The 26243-nt window shown below is 41.2% G+C and overlaps 4 protein-coding genes and 1 pseudogene across 6 annotated transcripts; 1 reads left to right on the top strand and 4 right to left on the bottom strand.

The window, feature by feature from the left end:
- LOC110429576 lies at positions 2240–8265 on the top strand. Of its 3 annotated transcripts, XR_002446676.1 has the most exons (4): positions 2240–2374; positions 2456–2591; positions 6139–6287; positions 7559–8265. XR_002446676.1 is itself a non-coding variant. In XM_021445680.1 (3 exons), exons 1-3 carry the CDS (start codon positions 2267–2269, stop codon positions 7675–7677), a joined length of 363 nt encoding a protein of 120 aa, XP_021301355.1. In that variant the 5' UTR covers positions 2246–2266; the 3' UTR covers positions 7678–8265. The 3 variants fall into 3 exon arrangements, 2 of the variants coding, with proteins under 2 accessions (XP_021301355.1, XP_021301356.1); XM_021445680.1 differs by lacking the exon at positions 6139–6287 and having other exon boundaries at positions 2246–2374; XM_021445681.1 differs by lacking the exon at positions 7559–8265 and having other exon boundaries at positions 2246–2374; positions 6139–6270.
- LOC8055493 (protein trichome birefringence-like 34) lies at positions 3938–6786 on the bottom strand. Its single transcript, XM_002441630.2, has 5 exons — positions 6247–6786; positions 5519–5693; positions 5222–5430; positions 4866–5024; positions 3938–4788 (listed from the first exon to the last, which is right to left on the bottom strand). Exons 1-5 carry the CDS (start codon positions 6645–6647, stop codon positions 4446–4448), a joined length of 1287 nt encoding a protein of 428 aa, XP_002441675.1. The 5' UTR covers positions 6648–6786; the 3' UTR covers positions 3938–4445.
- Positions 10053–11406, bottom strand: LOC8055492 (annotated as a pseudogene).
- LOC8055491 (putative serine/threonine-protein kinase) lies at positions 18315–21040 on the bottom strand. The gene is made up of 7 exons (XM_002441628.2): positions 20959–21040; positions 20814–20837; positions 20224–20703; positions 19644–19759; positions 19291–19551; positions 18918–19115; positions 18315–18667 (listed from the first exon to the last, which is right to left on the bottom strand). Exons 1-7 carry the CDS (start codon positions 21038–21040, stop codon positions 18599–18601), a joined length of 1230 nt encoding a protein of 409 aa, XP_002441673.1. The 3' UTR covers positions 18315–18598.
- On the bottom strand, positions 22450–26229 carry LOC8055490 (nicotianamine aminotransferase A). The gene is made up of 7 exons (XM_002441627.2): positions 25903–26229; positions 24664–25003; positions 24355–24573; positions 23357–23416; positions 23111–23266; positions 22927–23020; positions 22450–22797 (listed from the first exon to the last, which is right to left on the bottom strand). The coding sequence occupies exons 1-7, from the start codon at positions 26193–26195 to the stop codon at positions 22676–22678; spliced, it is 1284 nt and encodes a 427-aa protein (XP_002441672.1). The 5' UTR covers positions 26196–26229; the 3' UTR covers positions 22450–22675.

The following is a 26243-nucleotide window of genomic DNA, read 5'->3' as shown; positions in this document are numbered from 1 at the left end:
GCACTTTTGTATTGTACATTCCCTTAATTAATCGATATGTAGAGAGTTAATTCATGAACTGGCTGCTGGTTAATGAATGGAACATGCGAACATGCATACGAATCTAATAATCCAGGCTATGTATAAGTTGTGTGTGCTCGGCTTGCATGCATGCATGTGATCATTATTTAGATGCAACTTGGACTGTATATGTATCATGCAATGCATATGGAAATGGCTGTATGATTGATGGAAGTTTCTTCGATCGATGGATGGCACACAGAGAACAGAACACGATCAGGGGTTTGTTTTGTCCTTATTAATTACAAAATACTATTACAGGTAGCAGCCAGGTAGATTATTTGTTAACTAGAAGTAGATGTGACGTATTACGTGCATGCAATCAAATCGAAATCGAAATCGAATCAACAACCAGTACAGGGGGTGAATATATATTCTATGAACCGAAACCACTGAAATTTACAAATCAGGCATCAGCCATATAGCGTATAGCGTCCCCGGAAAGCATATAAAACCAGATTTGCACATGCTAATCGAATCTCTCCCTAGCTAGCTGCCGTCTGTCTCTGTCCCTTAAGCAGAGTGCAGACACATTTAAAAAATTCCCATTAGGCAGAGTGAATGACAATAGGACAACAAATTCATTTGGCTTTTCATTGAGACCAATTACATTTGTCTTTGTAATTAGGAATGAAAACAGCTGCGGTGCTGCTGCATGTTTTCAAGCAGCCAGCGACTTGATCATCCTTTTCAATTCAGCCGGGCTGACAAAGAAGAGTCCTGACAGGCTGTCCTACTCCTACGTCATAGTACATCAACATCTACTACTATGATCTTGTACAGTTGTGCTTATTACACATGTTAGTTGACCCTAACTGCATATAATAGTACCGGCATCGTTTACCACAATTGTTATTCGTTAGCAGCCTCCTAATAGTACCGGCATTTGGACTCTCATCGATCTCATCTTCCATTTTTCCAAACAAAAATAAAAAAAATCCCAACTTGCAAAGATTCTTTTAACTACAGTGATCTTTCACATCTGCTCTCTATGTTTCAAATTATAAATCGCTTTGACTTTTTTTAGTATATCCATTTTGCTATGCGTCTAGATATAACGTATGTGTCTAGATGTGCATAACAAAGATGGATGTATCAGAAAAATCAAAACAACTTATATTATATTTTGGAAAGGTTTGAGCATGAACTGAATGAAATATAAAATAGGCGCTTTTATTAATTTGTTCTAAATCAAATTATTCAAAGTTTGATCATGTTTATAGAAAGGTCATCATCAACATTTATGATACTAAATGAGAACCATTAGTTCAGTTGTGACATATTTTGATATTAACTACGTACTTTGATCATGTTTACAGTTCTTCTCTTTGTGTGCACTGTTTTATTTTTATTTTTTTTCTAAATGAAGTCCATTTTCTCATGGCTACGAAGAAATGCGAATACTTGCCTACCACCTACTACTGCGTACTATCAGTAAAACTTGAGGCTCACCAACAACCAGCAACTTAAGAATTCAAAGGTTAAACAATAGATAAAAATAAATAAATGCGTGAGGCGTGACCACGGGCTGCTATTTGTACCAAACCAAGCTGAAACGAGAGGCTACTACTTTCAGTGACCGTCCACACAAGACAAATATGCAAAAACTCGTATACACGACTGGAGCTAGACATTTCTGCATTCAGATTCAGATTTCGTTTGCAAAAGTGCAAATTGTGTGGGTCAGGGCCTCTAGCCTAGTGGTTAGAGCATCTGAGTGGCACTAGCAGACCTGGATTCGACTCTCGTGGAAGTGAATTTAAACAAATCTGTATTATCAGAAAAATAAAAAAAACAGGCTGAGATTTTCTTTTCCTCTTTTTTTTTTAAAAAAGGGACATTCCGTTTTTGATTAGGGCCTTGTTTAGTTCTTAAAAAATTTTGCAAAATTTTTCAGATTCCCCGTCACATCGAATCTTTAGACGCATGCATGGAGTATTAAATATAGACAAAAATAAAAACTAATTGCACAGTTTGATCGAAATTGACGAGACGAATCTTTTGACCCTAGTTAGTCTATGATTGAACAATATTTATCAAATACAAACAAAAGTATCATTATTCATATTTTGTAAAAAAATTTGGAAGTAAACAAGGCCTAGGATGTGATAGCGAGGGAAATTTATGGAGATGCTTGGATTGTTGTTATGGGCTGATAAACGTGGAGATTACTTTCATGGGCCATTTCCCTCCTTTTCCAAGGTCCATGGGCCATTTCCCTGTCTCACCTCTGCTCTCCCTCACTCGCTCACTGTCGTCGACGGCGGCGGCGGCGGTGGACCAGTTTTGCTCTGGGAAGCAGCGGCCATGGCCGGTAGCTCCCCCTTCCCATGTCGCGGTGCAATTCATTATTCATCATCTTTCAGCGTAGCGTAACTAAGGGTGCGCGTGACAGCGTTGCGTCGTGCTGCACGCGGCGATGGCGTCGGTCGACCGCCGAGGGTCGGGTCGAGCTACACCTCCCGCGGTGGCGTGGCGTAGGCTGCTTCCCGCGGCGAGCCGGCGACGACGTGAAACCCACTCCGCTCTCGGTGAGTCCATTCTTGTTGATCCCACTGCTGTGACGAAACATGGTGTGTGTGTGTGTGTGTTTTTACTTCCTTGCTCGACTGCCTGACAACCTGTACTCTGAAATCTGAATGAAGTCCTGCTAACCTACTGACTATATATGGTGGCATCTTTCTTGCTTAGCTTTCAGTGAGGCACTAATGTCAAGATCATACATCTAGTGATCTAGGATATGATTCATAAGTTGTTTCTGGCAGTATGGCACAAATTTATGTGGAATATTCAGAAGTTCAGAGCTACGCTGCTCTGTCGGACTGTCTCTGTCTGTCGTATGTGGCCTGGTCTGGTCCACACCACACTAGCTTAGATCCTCCTCTATTCACATAATCACATATAACTCGAGTCCTTCTCCACACCAAATCTCCGTACTGAAGCAGCCTCGCATATGTTGCTCTGTCCGACTGTCAGTAACTGGTATGAATCTGATACACACTAACTCGAGTCCTTCTCTCTTCACATGTAACCTGGATGGATTACTCCATTTCCAACTAGGTGATACACCCGCATTGTGGTGGGAATAATAACGATAAACTGTAATTGACAATTGAGGATGTTCTCGTAACCAGAAATCCTTGCCCATGAGATAGAAGAATCTGCAAACTTGAAAGCTGTTTTGGGTTGAGTTTTGAGCAAAAATATGACATTGACTACATGATGAGAGGAAAACATATTATAAATTCACAGGGTGACCGATGCATGACTACTCTATGGTTTGTTGCTTAACTACATCGAGTACATGAGGAAGACAATGTCACATTCCTTGCGTGTCTTAGTTTTGAGATTGCTGGATCCTTCACTATAGCTATTGCATTCGTGTTGGAAAGGCTAATAGAACAGTATCAGAGGGCGGATGGGCCAGTGGCCCAGTGGCTAGCTCCCAAGGTTGGGAAGCAGCTGGCGGGGGTTTGAACCCCTGCACCACACCTAGCCTCTGTGCCAAGGTGGCGCTTTTTTTTTTAAAAAAAAGAGCATCAGAGGGGACCTTTGAAAGGTTGATAGAATGGCATTGGTTTGGGCCTTTGAAAGCCTAGATGACAAACTGAACAGTTAAAATTCAACTTCAGCAATTCATTCCTAAGTAACTGCATCTAGTTATATTTTTATACTGTGAAAAAAAACTATTTAACCTGTATACAACATGTCAGACATGAATAAAGCAATTCATTTTTTTTCTTACCTGCTGGACTCTGTCTAATACAGCACAGACAACTCATTTATTCCTTTCTAATATAGAGGTTTGCTAGATTGATTACTTGTTGAACGCTTTGACTGATTACATTTACAGAACGTTGACAGCCGGAGCCAGTCCATAAGAATATATTTATTGCAACCTCTGAATTGCTCATGCCAAACATAGGGTGATCGATGGAGTGTCTCCGGAAATAGGTGTGGTACATCTCATAGACAGATCTTCCTGCAAAGAAAATAATAACATTCGCGATCTACAGGGCAGGTAGATGAGCGAGGATTGATAATGCCTCATAGATTTGTAAGGAAGGGGAAGTAGGTGCTGTCTCTTATGGTTGCTGATTGCGAACCCGACTTGGGATTTGAAGGGATTAAACATGAATTGTGGCAGACTGTTCCATTGTCTAGGGGGAGGAGGGAGGCCACATGAATGTTCAGATGGTTGCTGTGATGTTTTTGTTTGGAAGTGGGCACAGGTGGGTCTAGAATGAATGGGGAGGATGACTTATGTAGATGTTTTCCATCTATATAAGGTATATAGATATACAGTACATACTGAGTCTCTAACACAGTATGCCATTTGTAGTTTTGTACATAACAATAGGCAATGCATATTCTGACATTATATGTCATTTGTACATGAGGTAGCCATACAGAAACTCATTCCAGACATCAGGAACACCAGGGAGGCACCAGTGAATGCAATCCGCATAACTCGCTGGGTTCATGATCTGTTCTTTCGTTAGAGGGGCAAACTGTTTCCGAAACACCGTTGGGTGCCCGTCCTTACGGTAGTCAGACAACTCCGTGATGTTCAGTATCTGAATGTGTATGCCTTTTTCCTCTAGCGTCCCAAAATATGACTTAGCCTTCTCCATCATACTGTAATCTGCTGCTTTGTATCCAACTTTGTAGATCGGTTCTGTCTCATTAAGACATTTGTTCTTGCCTTCTCCACCCCAGTTGCTAGCCCTGAAAATCATATACGCATATTGTATCACTTTCATCTTTATGTTCCTCAGAGATTCTGTTGCTATCCTCTCACTCACCATGAATGTGTAGGTGATGATCCCGCGAAAAAGATTCTAGTCTTGTTCTTGTCAATATTCTTTCCGAGCCATTCCGTTAGTTTCTTGAGAGCTATCTCAAAACCATCTATCATCTCCACTTCGTCTAACCTTGCATCACCATCCTCAAATGAACCATACCTGCCCATACAAAATTTGCTCCTCATATTCATTGCCTTTGAAAACTTTTTCTTTGTTTATATATGCTAAGATTTGAACCTTTTTTCAGATAATGGACAAGTTTTCAACTCTTTGAAATTGGCGATGTGTTAAGATGAGGTTGTGTGACCTTACATAGCCTTATTTGATATGAGTAGGAAGTAAGGGGATGGACTTACATGACCTTCATCCTCATGTCAGCCTTATGCTTCCTCCACCACACATAAGAATTGAAGATTATTATGTCAGCATCTCTCCAAAAGCTAGCATGTTTCTCAATTTTATCTGCCCGTATGATCCGGTACTCCACCCGGTGGATGATAGGGTTGTCGCTGTTGGACTCCAACAGCAGTGGCGACCAGTAGAAGTCTATGGTTGCATTGTATTCCTAAAATCATAAATTAACAGTGTTTTTAATATGCTAATCAAAATTGATGGCTTCTGTAACCTGTAGATTTTTTTCAAGGAAAACATACCAATGCCTTGAAGGAAATGAGTGAGCCGTTGATGCTGCGCATCTTGTGCCTAGCGTCAGGTATAGATGCCTCCACCATGCACACCAGGGAAACCCATTGGTTCCTATTGAGAGAGTCACCCACGAACACCAACCTCTTGTTCCTCAGCTTTTCAAGCAGCCTGATGGCATCGAATCTGTTTAAACCAGGTCGTGTGTTGTAAATACCATGCACCATATATTTTTGTTTTCAAAACTTTGGAAGCATTCTATAATTTGAACAATGACTGGATTTTATGCTTAGATTTGATCCCCCTTTTTAGCCTTCCAGGCTTATCAAATAGAATTTATAATAAAATAAGAAGAGATGCAATGTTCGTCGTCTTTGGTCTTTCATTGTCAATTAGTACCCTTGTGATGGCCTGTTAAAGTATGTTCATGGCAGTTGGTTTCTGATTGGCCATCCAGCTATCCACCGCAATTAGATCAAATTTCCAATGTTAACCAGTATAGATTTTTTTTCTCTCTCTGCAATACTATCCTTTGTTTTCTGTTCTGGTTATAGAGTATCTGAATGTTTCCCTGCTTCCACAGAAAAGATTACTACCCTTTAAAAATCCTGACACTGACTGAATGACACAGGTTCTTGTTTTGGTTCCGCGGCTTCAGATTTGCTGGAACTTTTGGATCCAGAAGAACAAAGTTGAACTAAAAATACCCCTCTTCTAGGAAAGCTTATGATTATCTTACCTTGGAAGGTCGCATCCATGAGGCTGCCATCTCCAGTGCTGGTACATGACATCCTTTCTGCCATACTTGTCACAAGCAAGCTCAGGGAAGATGAAGGTGCACTTGAGTCCAGAGTACAATGGCCGGGACACGTTGTCGTAGACCCACCGTCCTGTGGACCAATTGCACTCTTCCCTGCCAGGGTCTGGGACTGAGAGTGAGAGCTCCCCTCTCTGTTCATGGTGCTCAGCTGCCATCTTGTCCTGCATTTCTTGGTGTTTATGCTTGACAGCCATTGGCACCAGCTGTACTTTCTGGCCTTGGTAGAACAAGATGATGAAGCTGACAATGATAGAGAAGGCAACTAGGGAGTTGATGATGACGCTCCTCAGTTCTCCAATCTGAGAACTGAGATTCGTCATCTTGGGGGTGGGGGCAGGGGGATTCTGCTTCCCTTCTTCAGAAAACCATGGTGCAGTGCATGGCTCCCTCTTTTATTGTGCACCTCCTTACATTAACAATGGGAGCACTACTTTTGCACATGGGTAAGTGGTCCAGATTTGCTTGCAATTAAGCAATGACCTGAACAATAACCATGGGTTATCCATATAAAGGGAAGCAATGTCTGATTGTTTAGTATGTAAAGGTGCCATCACATGAATGTTTTTCTAATTAATTTAGGCCTTGTTTAATTTCACCCAAAATTCAAAAACATTTCAAGATTTCCCGTCACTTCGAATCTTACAACACATGCACGGAGCATTAAATATAAATAAAAAAATAACTAATTGTACAGTTTACATGTAATTTGCAAGACGAATCTTTTGAGCCTAGTTAGTCCTTGGTTGGACAACAATTGCCAAATACGAACGAAATTGCTAGAGTACCCAAATAAAAAAAAGGATCTAAACAAGGCCTTAGTGTGAAAGGTATACATCCATCGGAATCCAATCTTTGTGGATGGTAGTTCAGAGGAATGCATCTTTTTTAGCATGTTGGTGCATAAAGTATAAAGTTTAGTTACAGACCATTTTACAAATCACCATATTCTAGCATGCATCAAACTGGTTTGGTTCTGAATCTTAGATAATGCCATGTTAGGTACCAAATAGTTGTTCAGTTCTAGCATATGGCTACATGAGTGACTCCAAAGACCAAGTACAGGGTTTGGTGGTGCTGTTTGCCGTGCTTGATTTAATTTGCTATATATCCCGTCAAAACCATTAGAGATTTATATATTTCTCATTGTGGTGCATGGTCTTTCTTGGTTGCAGAGCTCCACCTGTATTAATTTGTTGGCAACATTTTATCAGATTTTGTTTCTTTCTGGCAGGCAAATTAACTCTGTGGAGAATAGATGACGAGGAGCAGCATTCAGAAAATCATCTGCACGCAATGATGGAGGTGGAGAGTGGTACGTACAATTGTTACTCATCTTTATGTAGCTTATGAGACGAGGGAGCCTCAATATGAGTGGATCCACAAACAGTAGCAAACATCAGTGGTTAATTTGGATGGATTATTGGTACCTCATAACTGTTAACCGAATGCTTGCTGCTCCACATGGTCCCCTACTTCCTGAAAGTCCAAGAAGAGTCGGTACAACTGCTATGGTCATTTGCAAGACTGCAAAGTGTGTGCTGGACTCTGTCTAATATACACCACAGCTCATTTGTTTACTTCTAATATAGAGGTTAGCTAGACTGATTACATGTCACCATGACGGTGGCTGGTGATGATGTTGTTGCCGTGTGAGGCGCGGGCAGAGCTCCAGCTTGCAGGCCAAAATCATCACCCCAGCGAGGGTCTATGGGTTGTGAACCTCGACATCTAAGCTGAGCGATGGGCCATAGCGGAGGTGCAGCAGCTCCTTGAAATGGCGGCACGACGGAGTATTTGATCCTAGGAAGAATGTTATTGGCTCTCAATGGTAATTTGCAAATAGCTAGCTTAAGAAGTCGCTAGCTATTAGAAAGTCACTAGCTATTGTGGAGAGTATTGTGAGAGAGTTATTTCTAGAAGATTGTGCTAGATTAGCAATTTATGAGTCGCTAGCTATTAGGAAGTCGCTAGCTATTTGATCTCTCTCCTCGATAGCCAATGAGAGTGCTATTTTTTTTATTATTTTTATACATCATCTCGCTAGCTATTTGTAAAGTGCTATTGAGAGCCAATAGAATTCCTCCTAGCTAGCTATTTGATAACCATTGCGGATGACCTAACCACTAGCCGGTTCAGCTTGCCGTGCATGCCCTGCGTGGCCTCAGCAGCGCGGTAGATGTCTCGGGCGCACCGTTTCCTAGTGTAGAGGTGGCCCCACTACAACAGCCATAAATTAAATGTGTAAAATTGGAAAATTAGCAAGGCTGAAAAAGAAGCTAATTTCCAAGAAACAAATGCAAAATTTATACTTTTGTAAATCTTCAAGCATAATTAGCCACACAAACAAATCAGTAATAGTAGAAAAAACTACCTATGTGAGTAATCATGGGGAGTAGATGGACGATCCTTTGATGGCGAGCGCCTGGGATCTGCACAATAAAACAAAGAGATAGAAAATAGGATAAATAACACTACATGATGTACGCCTCTATTTTATTCTAAGGTCAAAAGAACTTTCGTAATTCAAGATCTAATACATGAATCATGCTTGATTATTACTGATTAGAATCGCAAATTGATGAATGATTGCATGAAAATATATGAAGAGACATATATGTTCACTACAAGAGATATTAGAGTTTATGTCATTTTGTTGATGTCATAATATCTGCAATTTATATCATAGTTTAACATTTATGACACCGGTTGACGAAAATGCTTGCGTCAAAAACCATGTGCTTTAAACCATGTTTTATGTCGTTTTGATGCTAGTGTCACAAAGTGTATGACATTGGTTTTGATGTCACAAAGTTTTATGACCTTGGGTTTTAAGTCATAAAAACAGGGGAAGAATATTAAAAAAGAACTAATAGTATTAAACCACACTAGTGGCAATACCCTGATTTTAAAATTGCAGAACTCAAGGCACATAAAAAATAGCCCAGGCATCATTAAACAATATGTTAAACCAGGCGTTGTGGTGGTACTGAATATTAAGTTTGCAAAAAGGGCAAGCTCGCATGTGTTGCTGTGATATTCATCCAGATGAAATGCATTTCTGATGGCCACTACGTAGTCTTTTTGGAAAAACAAAATCCACATGTTTTCAATTAACCAAGAGAAGGAAAATAATTGTCAACTACATCATAAATCAATTAAGCCTATGGCAACCTAATGAACCTATGTATAGATACAATTTATCCTGCTGGGAAAATGAATAGACCATATATTTGGATACTCAATAATGCACACACAAAAAAGGAAAAAGATACAAGTTAGGGTGAGAAAGACCCAGGTCTCATAGTCTTTTTTTCTAGAGCGTGCTAAGCACGTATTTCATTAAGAAAGGATTAAGAAGTGTACAACACCCTTAATCACGTCACCGTGAGCTGCCGTTAGTGAGAGTGTAGTAAGAGTAAATGCAAGAACCTGGATACAATTAGTAGTCAAATTCTATTGTTTAGCTATTTTGTAAAGTAGAAAACTTCTTAAAAAAAGAGATCCAGCCTTGCTATTTTACAAAATTATATAGCTCGTGTCAGTGGTTGACTGTATATGGCCAGCGAAAATCAAGTAATAACCAACTTTCTAAATTCTAAAATAGCTTGCTCTAAGACCCCAAAAGAAACATACCAGATACCACCCGGCAGTGGACGACAATACTGACGAGGTAATTATACAAGAAACCCGGGTCTCATCGTCACATAACTGTAAGTCAGACACAATTAATTAAAATGCACACTCCAAATATTGTTTAATTTATCACATGATGAATACATAAAGCCTGCGCATTCCAAACAATCATAACATGCTACACGTACGTACACTTTGATTGAATTAGACAATCCTCGATCATTGTACAACCGTTGTATGTACATGTATATATATGGGATCGCGAGGTGATGCTCACACCGTCATCACCGGTGACGACCATGGCGGCCGGCCGGCGGCGTCGACGTACGTGCATGCTCCGATCCTTCAACGACGACGACTTGACCCCACGACCGTGGGCGGACACCTGTGGCGAGGTAGATCACCTTCTCGAGCTTGTGGAACGCCATGTACCTGTCCAGCACCGGGTTCCACATGCCGCTGACGCTGCAGTAGTTGGAGTTGTGCGGCGCGCGGGCGGTGGTGCCCGGCGTGCTTGGCGCGGGACACGAGCGCGCCGGCGGCCTGCAGCGCCCCGACGCCGGCGGGCAGCCTCGCGGGGCTCTCGGCGTGCGCCCACGCGTGGAACTGCACGCTCAGCATGGCGCACGCCGCGAAGGCGCAGGCGAAGGCGTGGGACGCCGCGGTGGCGCCGCGGGCGGAGAGCGCCGCGCCGGCGGCGGGCAGCGCGACGGCCACGGCGGCCGCCAGCACGTGCAGGAGGTTGCACGGCTCTAGGCGCGTGATGGCGGACGGGTGGCGGTGGTGGTCCATGAACGAGGCGACCTGCGCGCCGATGACCGGCGTCGCGGTGCCGCCGTAGTTGTCGATGAACCAGTGGTACACGCCCGTGCTGAGATCGGCGAGGGAGTAGCCCGCGAACGCCGCCGCGGCTGCGGCGAGGAGTTCTGTGGTGGACGAGCCCGTGGCGGCGAGGCGGCGGACGCACGTGACGGCGGAGGAGAGGATGGCCGCAGTGCCGGCCAGCGTCCACGCGCGCTGTGGCCACGTCGACCGCCGCTTGTTGTCCGACGAGTCGCCGTCATGCATTCACGACGCGGCGGCGACGGCGACGACCGGACTGATCTATTAGCTAGCCGATGAGCAGAGGGTGTGCTGTGCCTGTGGCTGTAGTGGTTGAGAATACAACGCTCTACTGCATGGATGTGTGGATGGATTAAATAATATTCTGGATGAGACGCGTTGATGATGGTTCGTAACAAATTAATGTCTTTTCAGCCAAACGAACAATACTGGGTCGATGTTGGACACTAATGAGATGTTGGGGTGGGCTTTTTTCATTTGAAAATTAGACCTGTGGTGAAGATGAATGTTTGCATGAGAACGAACCACATATATATGGGAATGGCAAATGCTCTCTTCCCACAATGTTTGCAAGGTACCCAGCCACAGTCACACCTTTTCAGTTGGTTCAGAGTTATCTTAATGTGAACCACGCTGTATCGATCTAAGACCATCGTCATATTAATGTTTTCTACGTAATCAACAACGCATGAAAGACAAGATAGACAACATGTACACGTAAGCATGACCATTAATTATTCCTTGTGACATAATATCATTCAGATTGTTTTTTTTTTATAAAAAAAAAACCATCATTGTGATCGATTGTGACAAATCGGTATCTGCTTATTCTTTAAATAACGTGCACGAAAACTGGATAAAGATGGCATTTATATGTGATGTTGCTGCGCTAGCTGTTCTGATTATTGCATTGTGTAGGAGATTGATTTGCGCTAGCTAGCTGTTGAATTATTTGCATTGGTAGTACGTCTTTTCTTTTTCATTTGCGGTGTGTTGTGTGGATGCATGCATGATGAACATGTCATCATTGCCAAGTGAAGTGATGCATATGGAAGGCGGCACACGAAACGTGTTAGGGGCGGTGTCACACTGTCATTTTGGAAGAGTTGAAACATGCACCCCTATCTCTCTTCTCCATCCCACAGGTTTCCGAACTGGAAAATGAGTTTCTAACAAGTGTCTTTTTGGAGTCTGAGGTGAGGACTGCGGTGTTCCAAATGGAACATAATAAAGCACCGGGACCGGATGGTTTTCCACCTGAGTTCTATCAAGTCTTCTGGGAATTAGTAAAAGAGGAACTGATGGCCATGTTTACGGAACTCCATGTGGGAACATTGCCACTAAATAGTCTCAACTTTGGGACGATAATCTTGTTACCAAAAAATAAAGATGCGAAAACGATTCAACAATACAGACCAATATGTTTGTTCAATGTCTCTTTCAAGATCTTTACCAAAGTAGCAACAAATAGATTATCTAGTGTTGCCCACAAGATCATTAGACCTACGCAAACTGCTTTTCTCCCGGGTAGAAACATTATGGAAGGCGCAGTTATATTACACGAGAAATTACATGAACTTCACTCAAAAAAGCAAGACGGGTTAATCTTTAAAATTGATTTTGAAAAGGCTTATGATAGAGTAAAATGGAGCTTTCTACAACAAACCTTAAGGATGAAAGGCTTCTCACAAAAGTGGTGTTCTTGGATACAACAGTTCACGCAAGGAGGTAACGTAAACATTAAAGTTAATGACCAAACTAGTTCTTACTTCCAAACAAGGAAAGGCTTAAGGCAAGGTGACCCAATGTCTCCAATACTATTCAATATAGTAGTAGACATGTTGGCCATACTCATTGCTCGGGCAAAGGAAGTGGATCAGGTGGAAGGGGTCATCCCCCATCTTGTCCAAGATGGTCTTTCCATCCTTCAATATGCAGATGACACTGTGATCTTCATGAGTCATGATCTGGATAAGGCGTTGAACATGAAATTAATTTTAAGTACCTTCGAGCAACTTTCGGGGCTAAAAATAAACTTCCACAAGAGTGAGATATTTTGTTTTGGTAAAGCAAAGGAGCATGAAGCGTTTTACTCGCAGCTTTTTGGGTGCAGGTTGGGAAACTATCCTTTTCGGTATCTGGGTTTACCTATGCACACTAGGAAATTGAGTAACAAAGATTGGCAGTTCATCGAAAATAGAATCGAGAAAAAACTTAGTGAATGGAAAGGCAAGATGCTATCGGCAGGAGGACGCTTGATCTTAATAAACTCGGTGCTTTCTAGTTTACCAATGTTTATGATGTCACTCTTTGAACTCCCAAAAGGAGTCTTAGAAAAGATTGACTGTTTTAGATCAAGATTCTACTGGCAAAACGACCAACACAGGCGGAAGTATAGATTGGCCAAGTGGGAAATCTTATGCCAACCTAAAATACAAGGAGGTCTAGGCATACAAAATTTGGACGTACAAAATAGATGTTTGTTGAGTAAATGGCTTTTTAAATTGATAAATGAGGATGGATTATGGCAAGAACTCTTACGGAATAAATACCTAAAAGATAAAACCATAGGAAGTTGTTCTAAAATGCCAACAGATTCCTATTTTTGGAAAGGCCTAATGAATGTTAAAGATACTTTCATGGGTTCGGGTCATTTAAGGTCAAAGATGGTTCACAAACTCGTTTTTGGATGGATACCTGGCTGGGCAACCAACCACTCAAAACTAAATTCCCCTCGTTATTCAATATTGTGAGAAGAAAACAAGCCTCCGTGGCAAGTGTCCTTGCAGCCGTCCCTTTAATCATCTCCTTCCACCGCAATTTAGCGGGGAGAAACCTACAGGACTGGCATAGAATTGTTGCTTCTCTACAGGATGTGAATTTACAAGAGGAAAGAGATGTTTTCGTTTGGTCTTTACATTCATCAGGTAGTTTTTCAGTTAGCTCGATGTATGCCGCGTTAATTAACAATGGTGTAGTGCCACAAGATATATGGCAGATCAAAGTTCCTTCAAAAATAAAGATATTTTTGTGGTACTTAAAAAGAGGTGTGATTCTAACAAAAGATAACCTAGCCTGTCGTAATTGGAATGGTGACACGAGATGTAGCTTTTGCCATTCTACAGAAACTATTCATCACCTCTTTTTTGATTGTTTTTATGCCAAGTTTCTGTGGCGTGCTGTACATTTAATGTTTGGGATATCACCCCCTCTTACCATAGAGGATTTATTTGTTCATTGGTCTAAGTTGGGTGATAACTTGCACAATTCTTTGTTATTAACAGTAGCATCGGCTTTATGTTGGACAATTTGGTTAACACGAAACGAAGTAGTTTTTGACAAAAGTAGACCAAAAACTTTTTTGCAGGTACTCTTCCAGGGAACACATTGGCTGCGTCAATGGGCAAGACTGCAACGACGTGATGATCAGCGGGACCAGCTCATTCTTGTTGGACATCATCTTGAGTCGTCAGCCTTGCATTTTTTTTAGCTCAAATGGTTGGTTGTCAAATAGGTTTATTGGTCTCTCTTGTCAAATCTTTACTTCATGTTTCTTTTTTCAAAGTAAATTGTGTAAACTTTAGAAATAGTGCGTTGAACATATGTTCAAACTATGTAATAATTGGTCTGATTCTACTTATTGGTAGATGAAGCCGGATATAAACTATCCTTTATCTAAAAAAATCTCTCTTCTCCAAAGCCAGTTTCTTCATAAGTTGCCTCTAGAGGATGTGGGTCCATTTTTTATTATTATTTGTTTGCCATAACGACCATTTATATTTGTGTCTCACACACCAAAATAATTATATATTTTTGTCATAATGATCTACTAGTCTTTTGTATAACAAAATAGATTTTGCAAGCATTGATATTTTCTTATATCTTATTAATTATTCCCTCAGTCCCAAAAAAACTCACATTCTAGGATTTTTTTTGTGCAAGAAAATGACTAATTTGCCCTCAATAATACTGCATACCAATCGAGTACTACTTTTCACCCAAATAGGACGTAGGGTCGACCGTAATTCTGGGGGCTCGAATCTGTATAAATTTGTGTCTTGTGCCTTTATGTTACCATCAAGCTATAGGTCTCGACTATACTCTAATACCTACAAATAGACTACGTGGGCATAGCATACCCCAAGTAGGGTGACGAATAGCCAAATTCGACATACTTGTTAAAAGTAGGACAACCTATATGTATAGGGAGCCTCCTAAAATTCCCAGAGTTTTGATCTATATATAGGATCATCTTCAAGCCTAGAAACTGCTACCGCTACTGTGGTAGTTCCTGCTCAGATCCATATATCGTCAGTTTTCCTGTCTTTCATCATATGGTGGCCCCTCAAGTTACACATGTTGATATTGTTCGTGCACAAATGTTGATGTTGTTCCTATATAGCTTAGTCTTTACGGTTGAAAATGGTCATACTAGATTAGAAAAAAGTCTACATATTCCCCCAACTATTAACATTTGACTATTTCACCTTTAAACTATAAAACCAGATATATCAAATGGTTTTAGATGGTAAGTAATGATAGTTTTGTAGAAGACGCCCCCGCACCTGCACTTTTGGATCAAGATCCAGTGGCTAAAAAATGGTGTGCCCACATCACTCAAAATAAACGAAAGCTGTATAATATTATTAGAACATATAAAGTTTACACAAATAATGTCTCGTGTGTTTAATCCCATGCATGAATGAAGACCACAAAAGTTCCAACATTCTTGTAGCATCAGTGCGCGCCGTCAGTCAGAGCTAGCTGATGCTCGCCGTCTGCAACAAATAAACCATCACCGGCGAGCAGCTCAGTGGTCGAGCAGCCCGAGGCTGCGAGGAGGCGGATGCACGTGAGGAAGGAGGAGATGATGGATGCCGTGCCGGCCAGCGTCCACGCGCGCTGCGGCCATGTCGACCGCAGCTCGTTTGGACCGGGACGGGACGGAGCAGACATTGATCGTCGTCGACGATGGCGGCGTTGCACACGGCAGCGGCGATCAGCCGGGCAGACGACGGAGATGGCAGTGCTAGGCCGTGTCTTGCTTGTTCTGTGCTGTGCTTGAGAATTAAATAATCGGCCTGGTATGCATGGCTTAGATGTGGCTGCTACTACTAGGCCTTGTTTAGTTCCCACTAAAATCCAAAAAGTTTTCAAAATTTCCTGTCATATCGAATCTTGCGGCACATGTATGAAGCACTAAATATAGATGAAAACAAAAACTAATTACACAGTTTATCTGTAAATCACGAGATGAATCTTTTGAGCCTAGTTAGTCTATGATTAGATAATATTTATTAAATAAAAACGAAAATGTTACAGTACCGAAATCCGAAATCTTTTCGGAACTAAACAAGGCCCTAGTTGATGGCAAGGCTGCAAGATCATGGAAATTATCGTGAACAGCAAATAAATGACATGATATATAGGAAGAATAAATAAATATGGACACGTAAGTATAAGCATTTATTTCTTGTGTCACTGTATCTGATTGTGATAACTAGTAGTATCTCATTTGTGATGTTTTGCTGCGCTAGCTGCTGTTCTGATCGTGTAGGAGATTTGCACTGTTTAATCTTACTAGTATATTGTCCGTGCTAATGGTATAGTGATATCTAGAAAAAAATATAAAATTAAAATAAATAAATAAAAAAGAACCAAACTCTGCCGCCACTAAAAAAAAGTTACATATGAAAATTACAGTAACTCATGAGGCAGCACATATTCAGTTAACATTTAACAAATACTATGTAGAAAATTGAGAAACACAGTTAATCTATATGAAACTACTGTACTTATCACAAACTTTTTCATAAGGATGGTTCCAAGTTGAAAATTTATCATTAGCTAACTACGTCATATCCAAATTGCTTGTCTTTCCTTTATAACTAGAAGCTCATCCTTCCTTCCTTGGCTTACAATTTACTGCATGCCGGCAAGGAACGGTCAGATTCCTTACCCATCTCCAATTAGTAGACTAACCAATCAAGATGCATGTTGATGGTCATTAAACACCAAATATAACCATCAACTATTGTATAAATTAATATGAAATGAATCACAACCTTGAGATAGCTTGGAAAGGGTATCTGGGCATCAACCCTTTAAAAAGGTCCCCCCCAGACCCCACCTTCCAAAAATGATGGATCACATATAGGGTTTGGCTCTAACACAAGTTCCACGAGTTTTGGTGCTCTCACTTGTCTTTCAAAAATATTTATTTTTTTATAGAATAAAAGTATCTTAAATTATGAATTGGAGTGCACCATTGCGAAGAGCTCATCGAGACGATCAAAACGGACCTATCAGTTGCTATATTCGGAGCTCAAAATTAAAAGATATCAAATTTACAACGAAATCTACGTGGGAAGACTCTAGAAGACTCTAGAAGGCGAATCACCAAAGCGGAGCCCGAGGGGCTTCCAGGTGGCTCCACCCTTTACCCCCCCCCCCCCCCGACATGTGGGACCCACAGATCAGCCTCTCCTTCGTCCGTATGTAGGTTCCCCATCGCCTTCTAGGATGCATCTGCGTCGTTCTTCAAGTCGGTTTGATCCGAGGGCTCATGTTAATCAACCACTTCAGTGATGAAATAAAGGAGACAAGTGTCATCAAAAGGATCTACAGTGAAAGCACTCACTCACAGGAAGTGGATGATCAATTCGACAAGCCATAAGTAACACCAAAGACAACCTAGCATTGGCTTTGCCAAGATTCAAACTAGGGTGCTGATGAGAAGCAAGGTGCAACATACTTTGTTTTAGCCAATCTGAGACCTGCTTTCATCATCGATGACACCATCTTGCATGTCGGTAGTAAGGGCAAGGATGGGAAGATGCAACTACAACATGTCATCCATCCTTGTGTCAACAAGACAACAAACATCAATCAATGATGGACTGCCGACTATGTCTCGAGAGATCATGAATAACCATGGTTGCAAGATGACATCCCTAATGCTTGCTGCTCCACATGGTTCAGGGAGTCCAAGAAGAGTCAGTACAACTGTTATGGAGATTATGGAGATTTCCAATACTGCAGATATGTTCTTGTGATCTTGTATGATATATATATATATATATATATATATAGAGAGAGAGAGAGAGAGAGAGAGAGCAATGTGCAAGAGAATAATCAAGTGTGCTTCAGGTAGCAGTAGTTGTACACGTTCCGGTAACGAATAATGAACTCTAATGATATACTCCCTCCGTCCACGAAAGAATCAATTCCTAGGATCCGTGCCAGTCAAACTTTTTAAAGGTTGACTAACTTTATAGAAAAGAGTAACAACATCTATAATATAAAATGCACATTATATGAAAATATATGTAATGATGAATCTAATAATACTAATTTGATACTATAAATCTTAGCATTTTTTTAGAAATTTGGTCAAAGTTTAAAAAGTTTGACTTAAGACAACTCTAGAAATTGACTCTTTCGTGAACGGAGGGAGTATATAGAGCCATGTGCAAGAGTCAGTAAAACCTGTTAATACTAACTTGCACCCACCTAGCCCAAATTTTGACTGAATTTTACATATAGGTTCTTCACTTCATTTAATTACATGTTTTTATACAGAAACTTGAGTATCAATATGTGGGCAACTGCACAAGGCAGTTGTTATCATAGAACTAATTGTTTTGCAGGTACATCAGTCACCATAGTGCAACCACACCTTTATCAAATCTGTTCACCCGCGGAGCATCTTCTTCAAAACCTTTTACCCATGTGCTGAAAATATGGTCTTTGAACCTCCATGTGGTTGTTGTAATATCTGAAGGCATAATGCGATCTATACATCCAACACTTTCGCATATTGAATGACCAAATTTGCTGCATTCATCTCCTTCCTTGCTTTAGTCTGCAAAATGACAATATATTAATACAACCCATTGTAGCTAGAATGCAAGGATTTTGTAGGCAACAGTGTAACTCCAGCTGGAGTAATGTGAGATTTGTGTGATCAAAGGTTAGAGCAGTATTCTTTCCAAAGAAAATTCATTTAGTTTGTAAATTGATTGGTTATTAAAAGAAATAGTTTTACATTAGTTAAGAGTATATCCACCACAGAGCAGTTTAAAAGACTATGCAATAGATGATAAAATCTGAACCTTTATGGTTGTATTTCTCAAGGCTTTGTCCATCTCCTCGAACACATCCTTTATGGTGGGGCGCCCTACACTTGAACTCGCAACACAAAGGACTGCAATTTTCAGTATTAACACGAAATCTTCTATAATAACATCATCTCTAACACGTGGGTCTATGAATTCCTCCAGTGCCTTTTTCCCACTCACGACATCCTTGGCCTTCAGATAAAAAATGAAAACTTAATATTGTCAAATATTTAAGAGAAATAGGAAATGTGTGTTGATAATACAAGGGACCATAATGCCATAAATGAACATAACCGGGCCTTGCTCAGTAAACATGAAAAAAAAAGCTCCTGCTTCTGAAGTTGTAGAATCATTGCCACATGTTTACCTTCTTCGTAAGCGAATCACACGCAACAATGTCAAGTTCTATGACCTTCCTTCCTGACAGAAGCTGCAGAGCGACAACACCAAAGCTGTATATGTCACTGGCACAAGTGAGCTTGGAGTGTGTGATGTACTCGGGATCCATGTACCCAATGGTTCCCCTCACATCTGTGAACACCTTGGTCTCCTCCATTTCTAGCATTTTTGCCAGCCCGAAATCAGCCAGCTTTGGCACCTTGTTCTCTGTCAGCAAGATGTTTGTGAGCTGCAACAGTGACAAGAGAACTTGAGATCGACCAGATTATTAAGCAACCTCAGGTTGTTATGCCTGCAAATTTCTACCAGCATTATTCTCACCTTGATGTCTCTATGGACAATGCATCCATCAGGGTGTGTGTGAAGAAACCTCAGGACAGATGCACAATCCCTCAGGATCTTTACTCTTGTTTCCCATGGTAGCGCAGAGTCACTTCCTGCATGCCAATCATCAAGAACAGAACATTGTTGTATGAGTTAGATTTCAGAATGAACTGATCAAGAAACGCTAGTTATGCCTATTGTAAGAAATCACAAGAGAAGAAAGAAGGCGCTTCAACGGCTTGGTCATTTACACTTGCTGGAATCTTTGGAAGGAGAGAGATCGTATAATTTTCAACAATGCACATGAGTCGGCGCTGCAGGTTGCTTCAAAAGTCAAAGAAGACATAGCGCAAAGAGAAAGGGCTGTTCAGAGAGTAGGCTAGTTTTTACTGGAGATTGTTTTTCTCCAAGTGCTCTGCTATTCAGCAGCTGTTTCTTTAAACTGTACATAAAAACTTTCTCTTTACTCCCTTAATTGAGAGGCAGAGCTCCTGCCATTCCTTTCAAAAAAAAGGCAAGACAATGTAATCCTAGATGATAACCTCAAACAAAATTAAGCTGAATGAATTTCCCTTACTCAGCAGGTTCTGGGCAAGGTTTCCATTGGAACAGTACTCATAGACTAGGTACTGATCTCCCTCCTCATCACAGTAGCCGAAGAGGCACACCAGGTTGGGGTGCCTCACCTTTGACAGCTGCTCCACCTCCCTCATGAAGGACCCCGACATCGCCGTCTTGTGGATGTGCTTGATTGCGACGAGCTGCCCACTGGGTAGCACCCCCTGGTACACCTGCCCTGCGCTACCGGAGCCGAGATAGATCCTGCTGCTGGCATAATTGATCGCCCTCTCGATCTCCTCCTTGGTAAACTTGTACAAGCCTGACCACTTGCTGCTCACCTCCCCTTTATGTACCTTGTAGTTGCCTTGTGATGATTTTAGTGATGATCCTGTAGTGGTTTCATTTGCTTTCTTCTTGTTCCTTAGGTATTTGGTGATCACGATGGCGATGCCGACTACTAGGAACGCAAAAACTATCAGGACTGCAAATGTGCTACCTGAAATATAATTTGTGAACAAGTAATGTATAGTTAAGACTTTTTAGTGCCAATGAATGTTGATGAGGTGCACAGCGTGGATGCATAAAAAAGGGCTTGGATCGACTTACGTCTGACCTTGATGTATTCACCATCTGCAAGTTTAAGAGAGATTTCATTACATTCGAACTCAATGTGACAGTTGATCACAACTACAAAACATCATTTATTTGATGACTGAAAGAGTATTCAAGAATTAAGTGAGCCGTAGCATACCTGCCACAAAATCACGATCAGCCTTGCAGCCAAGTACAGCCATCACCAAAACCAGAATCAGCCGAAACAACCCTCTCTCCATGCTTCTCTTTGAAGCTGCCAAACCAATCGAGCTAGAGAGGTCCAAAGAACTCTCTGCCATGTCCCCTATAGAGCCAACCTTTTATTTGCCCCCTCTTCCTTAGCAATCTTCTTCGCTGGATATTCTCCTCAGTAGCATCTGACACATCACTATTTTTAATGGTGTCTTGTGTGTATCGCTCTTGGCGTTTTTGTATTATATTTGATTGATAATGTGTCGGAGAGATCGAAGAGGAATCATGCTAGTATAACGTACAGCTATATGTCTCTTTCGGTCACATTGTTTTCATCACTTGTTTCGTCTGTTGTAGGTGAAGAGGCTGTAGGTTTCGTGTTCCCCGTTGTTTAATTGCACTAATTTTTTATGGGTTGCAGCACAAACTGCCTGATTGGGACGTACAGGGAGTTTTGATTGGGTTCTGGCGTTGTTACGCATGCTCAGTTTTTACTGATGCCCAAGTGCAGTGGCATAGTGTTGACACAAAATTATGAGTGGGCGCCCCTAAAACTGACGGTAGACGATGCTGTCAAAGATTTAGACCGACTTCAATATTTTTTGACAGGAGAAAGGTGGGATTCTCTATGGTCACAAAGGCGTTATGCAATTGATGTGCTCAAGAAAATAAACATGGAAAAGTGCAAAGCAATTTCTACTCCCATGGTTCAACAGAAAATTATTCACAAACCGGGGAACAGCACTGTTAGAACAGTTCAAGTAAAGCAGCATTGTTGGTGGCTTAGAGCCTTAGATCAATGGAAAGGGAAAGACAGAATAATTAGTGACAAGAGAGGAGAACCATGGGGGAGAAAAAGGAGACCAGAAAAATTTGATTGGCAGGTCACAAATGACGACAACCATTTTCTCATTAGGTGGCATTTGGATGGTGAATGAGTTAGAGAGACGGGTACCAATTGGGATACGGTGGGTTGAGTTATGAATAGCGAAATATAAATTGAAACCCAGTCTTTTTTTTCATGTAGTTGGGTTAGGGTTTGGGTTACAAATGGGACCCACGTGAGAAGTGGGATAGGGAAACCAGGGAAAGGAGATGCTATATCCCTTGTTTGGATTTGAGGAAAAGGAAATGAAGAAGGGTAGGGAATGGGAAATGAGGGTGTCTTTTCCCAATGTCTAGACCCAATTGGAGGGGTGGGTTATGCCAGCATAAAAATATAGAAGATTCCAACTAATAAAACGTTCTCCACAAGTGGCTGCAAGAGTCAAGGAGGACATAGAGCAGAGAAAGAGAGCTTTCAATTTCGTTTAGCAGTTTTTCTACCTTTGTTTAGGCTTCTGTCAGTGTTTTCCTTCTCAAAAGGTCCCTAAAACCTCTTTGAAGTGTCCTCTTGCTTGTACATAAACTCTTTTTCTCTATCTTAATTGAAAGGCAGAGCTCCTGCCATTGCGTTAAAAAAAAAAACTTTTGGCAAACTGCAGTATTTTCTACACATGAGGTACTTCCTGCAAGAACTATTTAAGCCAAACAGGAATAGTACACCAACGTAATTCGTCACATTATTGACAGCAAGACCATCGTTTGTCAACAAGTTGTTAACAAACAAAGCAGTTCACCAGACCGGTGCAATAGCTGAGACAAGAGTGATTCAGAAACATGAAGCTTGACCATCTCTGTGTTTATGCTTCCAGTTTAGCATGCCTCTGGCAGAAGGACTTGATCCGTTCAAGGGCATTCTCAAGAGTAGGTACATCCGTAGCGAAATTGATACGAATCCAGTCCTTCATTCCTAGTGCGCTTCCTGCAAATTTACTCATGTACCTCAGCGCGGGACTTTAGGCAGACGATACCAGAACTGTTATATTAACTAGAACAGAAACATGAAGCAACTAAAACCAACACAGGTATCGAAGTCCAAATTCCAATATACCTGGTAACACTATTACAGAGTCCTCTTTTGCCAACCTGCAGCAGAAGTCCAAATCATCTTGGATGCCATGCAACAAAGAGAGATCCAATTTTACCTGTAAAACAAGGATCATAAGCTATTATGATTGATACAAGGAGCATTATATCTAAAGCATTTCTGTTACTGAATGTCTGAACCTGTTTACCATAACAAACATTGATCCCTCTGGCTTGTGAGGGCATGTAATGCCCCTAGTCTCCTTTATTTTATTATAACATAAATCTGCAGAGTTCCTCAAAAGATTAAGTATTTTGTTGAAGTAATCTTCCTTTGTGTTGGCTATTATTTGAGGGACTGCACCCTGTAAGACATAATTAGCCATAAGTTTGACATCAGCTGAAACACAAGCTCTTCTAAAAACATTGTTCAACAAAAATGTAGAGAAATATACCTGGATAAATGTTGCAGGATCATTTGTGATATTTATATAGTTTTCAATCAATTTGTCAACCTGTAACAGAATGTAATGATACAAAATGAATAACCAGTCAACTAAAATATATGAGCCTAAAAAAATACAGGCTTCATTAAAAAGATTTAGTACGAATGAAATGGCTAATAAAATATCCAGTATATTTCAGTATTATTGAAATTCATATTTTTCACAGCTACATAATTGACCATAGCCAACTGTCCAGGTTCCCACAGTTGAATTAACATTTAATGAATAGGAAAAATAACATAAAATATAACGAATATGTGATTATTTGGTCCACAAACGCAGACTTCTAGGTGGCAATATTAACATCATAGTTTTGTATGGTTTCACAGCTTTGATAGTTGTCATGATTCTACCCAGAACAGTGTTTCATATTTTTTAGACCAATTGAACAGTATCAAGAATTTCTTCACCAATTCAATATGTCAGACTAATATTTACATTTTTCTAATTTCCATTACTCGTATGACACTTTTGACAAAGGATATTTCAGAAAGCTTATTTCTTCCTTCCAAAAGTTTCATTCCACCAGTGAACCTCACAGAGTTTCTTGTTTGCTTCATCCCTTTAAATTTATCACATCACCTAGTGGATCAAATTATATTAGCTGATCAAGTAACTAAGGACACAAGCATCACTTTGGTTTTATCATATATTTTAGTGGCTTGTCAATAAAAAGGAAACCATTTGAATATCGAAGTTCCGGAATATGTGGAGACTGGACATCTTATTACATCACTATCGATAAAGTCCCAGGGTTCAAAAAGGTCACCAACAGCGGTACTGCACTGCTTCAGCAAATCCCTGTCATGGGCTTGCATGTTATTTTAGAATGGATCTACCATTTACCCGTGCTCAAAAGTGCAAGTCATATCTTGAGCAGGAGTGAAGTGGTTGCTTTTTAATTGACAGCCGAAAGGAATTCACAAGAACACAGATCAAATGTTTACCTGAGCTTCCTTTAGCACACAATTCAGATCGCACGTTGCTATCCAACCAAGTCGCCAACCAGGCACAAGCCATCTTTTAGATATAGATCCCAAGGTGATCACTGGAACTATATCCGCAAAGACACCCATTGGTATAAAAGGCTTATTGCCAAAAACCAAATGGTCATATACCTCGTCAGCTATGATTATTATTCCAAGTTTCCTTGCAGTCTCTGCAATCTGTTCATTTTCATCATTGGAAATTTGAGTAACATAACAAAAAGGGAACACATCCTAGGAAATATTTGTCTCAGAAATATATAAACTTACTTTGGCCAAATGATCATATGAGTATACACTCCCACAAGGGTTACTAGGATTTATAATGACCATCGCAACAGTATTCTCATCAGCAAGAGCTTCCAGAGACTCAAGGTCAGCTTCCCAGCCACGTTCAGGAATAAGGTTGAAATGCCGAGCCTCTAGATTACTGAACATGGTCCGTGACTCGTACAATGGAAACCCAGGTTTGGGAAGCAAGACATTGGAGCCAGGCTGAGCAAGGACAGAGATGATGACCTCAATAGCTTGGCAGCATCCAGCAGTGAGGTAAATATTGTCTGGTGAAAGCTGATAGGAAAGATCCCGAGATAGGTACTCTGCAATAGCACTGCCAATTCAAGGAAAGGGACATGAGATATGGTCAGGAATGCAAGTTGAAGAATGGAACCTTTAAGGGAAGTAAAAGGCCATGATAAATTGTAGAACAGAGGTAGGAGGGACTGAATGTTACAGGCAGCAAAGCTTAAAAGATGCAGATTAATACACAAAAGAGTAATTTTTTTTTACATATACTCCAATGCTATGTAAAATCTGCACACTTGAGTAATGGAAAAGAAATCTGGCTTCATCATAAAAACAGAGGAATCAGGCCACACTTATTATATAAAAGTTGCACACTCAAGTGTTCATACAAAAGCTTTCAAATGCAGCAGTACATTCCAATGCTATGTGGATAGCAATTGCAATAAAGTATTTCATGAGAAACTCTGCATCTTTCCCTGGGGCAACATATTGCTTAGAGAAGCTGCTGTGCTCTGCCTGTGGCAATTTCGCTTTCCAAGTGGTGATAGAAATGTAGTCACATATTTGGTGTAACACTCCATTATGTCTTGAATCTGTTAAATATGCAAAACCTCCTATCATGGTTGAACCGCAAGTGCTTTGCTGTTCCAGAGCATATAGTACGTGGGCAGTACTCTTTCCCCTCCGCTTTCATTTATATATATAAAATTTTTTTGCTTAGTTCAATATAGAAGGGCGCTTAATTTACGGGGGTAGTTTCCCTAGTGTGTGTGGTGGGAGGAGGAACCTTTGTGTTCGGTGTTTAAGTCGTGTTCCTGTACATACACTCTCTTTTCTGCTTATTGAAAAGGGCACCAGTTCGTTTTAAAAAAAACTGCATCTTTCCTCAAAAACAGTAACCTTCTGTTTTTGCACGAAGGTGTCTGGCTTTGTTCAATAAGAAATCTATACTGCACAAATGAGGGAGGGGCAGGGACATCTCACCGGCGCGCCGAGAGGACACCGACTGTTGGTGAGTACCCGTTGTGCTTCCCAGATCGGAGCGCCTCCACTATGGCGTCCTCGGCCTCGGGCGGAGGCCTGAAGCAGGGCGAGGCGGTGGGGTCACCGCTGCCGAGCGTCAGCACTGGCCGCGGGCCCGAGCCGTCGTCGACCGAGGAGAAGACGCGGTTGAGCACTGCACGGATACTCATGGTCCCCGCGGCCTCCAGCGGCGTTCCCGCTGACGGCCTGGAGATACTCCACTTCGTCGTGCCGGCGCCGCCGTTCCCCTCCATTGCCTCTCTACTCAATCTTCTTCAAACTATCGCTCATCGCTGGTTCTC

The sequence above is a fragment of the Sorghum bicolor genome, chromosome 8, assembly GCF_000003195.3.
Source record: "Sorghum bicolor cultivar BTx623 chromosome 8, Sorghum_bicolor_NCBIv3, whole genome shotgun sequence".
Lineage (NCBI taxonomy): Eukaryota > Viridiplantae > Streptophyta > Magnoliopsida > Poales > Poaceae > Sorghum > Sorghum bicolor.
Note: the sequence above shows the minus strand (reverse complement) of the source record. Positions and strands in the feature narration are given on the sequence as shown.

Excerpts from the sequence above, each read along its gene's own strand:
- LOC110429576 (XM_021445680.1), top strand. The coding sequence starts at position 2,267 with ATGGGCCATTTCCCTGTCTCACCTCTGCTCTCCCTCACTCGCTCACTG. Across the intron at positions 2,375-2,455 it reads GGAAGCAGCGGCCATGGCCG|CGTTGCGTCGTGCTGCACGC; the intron begins GTAGCTCCCCCT and ends TGCGCGTGACAG. Across the intron at positions 2,592-7,558 it reads TGAAACCCACTCCGCTCTCG|GCAAATTAACTCTGTGGAGA; the intron begins GTGAGTCCATTC and ends TCTTTCTGGCAG.
- LOC8055493 (XM_002441630.2), bottom strand. The coding sequence starts at position 6,647 with ATGACGAATCTCAGTTCTCAGATTGGAGAACTGAGGAGCGTCATCATC. Across the intron at positions 5,025-5,221 it reads GACATGAGGATGAAGGTCAT|GTATGGTTCATTTGAGGATG; the intron begins GTAAGTCCATCC and ends TTGTATGGGCAG. Across the intron at positions 4,789-4,865 it reads TCATCACCTACACATTCATG|GGCTAGCAACTGGGGTGGAG; the intron begins GTGAGTGAGAGG and ends TATGATTTTCAG.
- LOC8055491 (XM_002441628.2), bottom strand. The coding sequence starts at position 21,040 with ATGGAGAGAGGGTTGTTTCGGCTGATTCTGGTTTTGGTGATGGCTGTA. Across the intron at positions 20,704-20,813 it reads TGAATACATCAAGGTCAGAC|GTAGCACATTTGCAGTCCTG; the intron begins GTAAGTCGATCC and ends ATTATATTTCAG. Across the intron at positions 19,116-19,290 it reads GTGATTCGCTTACGAAGAAG|GCCAAGGATGTCGTGAGTGG; the intron begins GTAAACATGTGG and ends TTTTATCTGAAG.
- LOC8055490 (XM_002441627.2), bottom strand. The coding sequence starts at position 26,195 with ATGGAGGGGAACGGCGGCGCCGGCACGACGAAGTGGAGTATCTCCAGG. Across the intron at positions 23,267-23,356 it reads ATCCTGCAACATTTATCCAG|GGTGCAGTCCCTCAAATAAT; the intron begins GTATATTTCTCT and ends TATGTCTTACAG. Across the intron at positions 23,021-23,110 it reads AGGGATCAATGTTTGTTATG|GTAAAATTGGATCTCTCTTT; the intron begins GTAAACAGGTTC and ends CTTGTTTTACAG.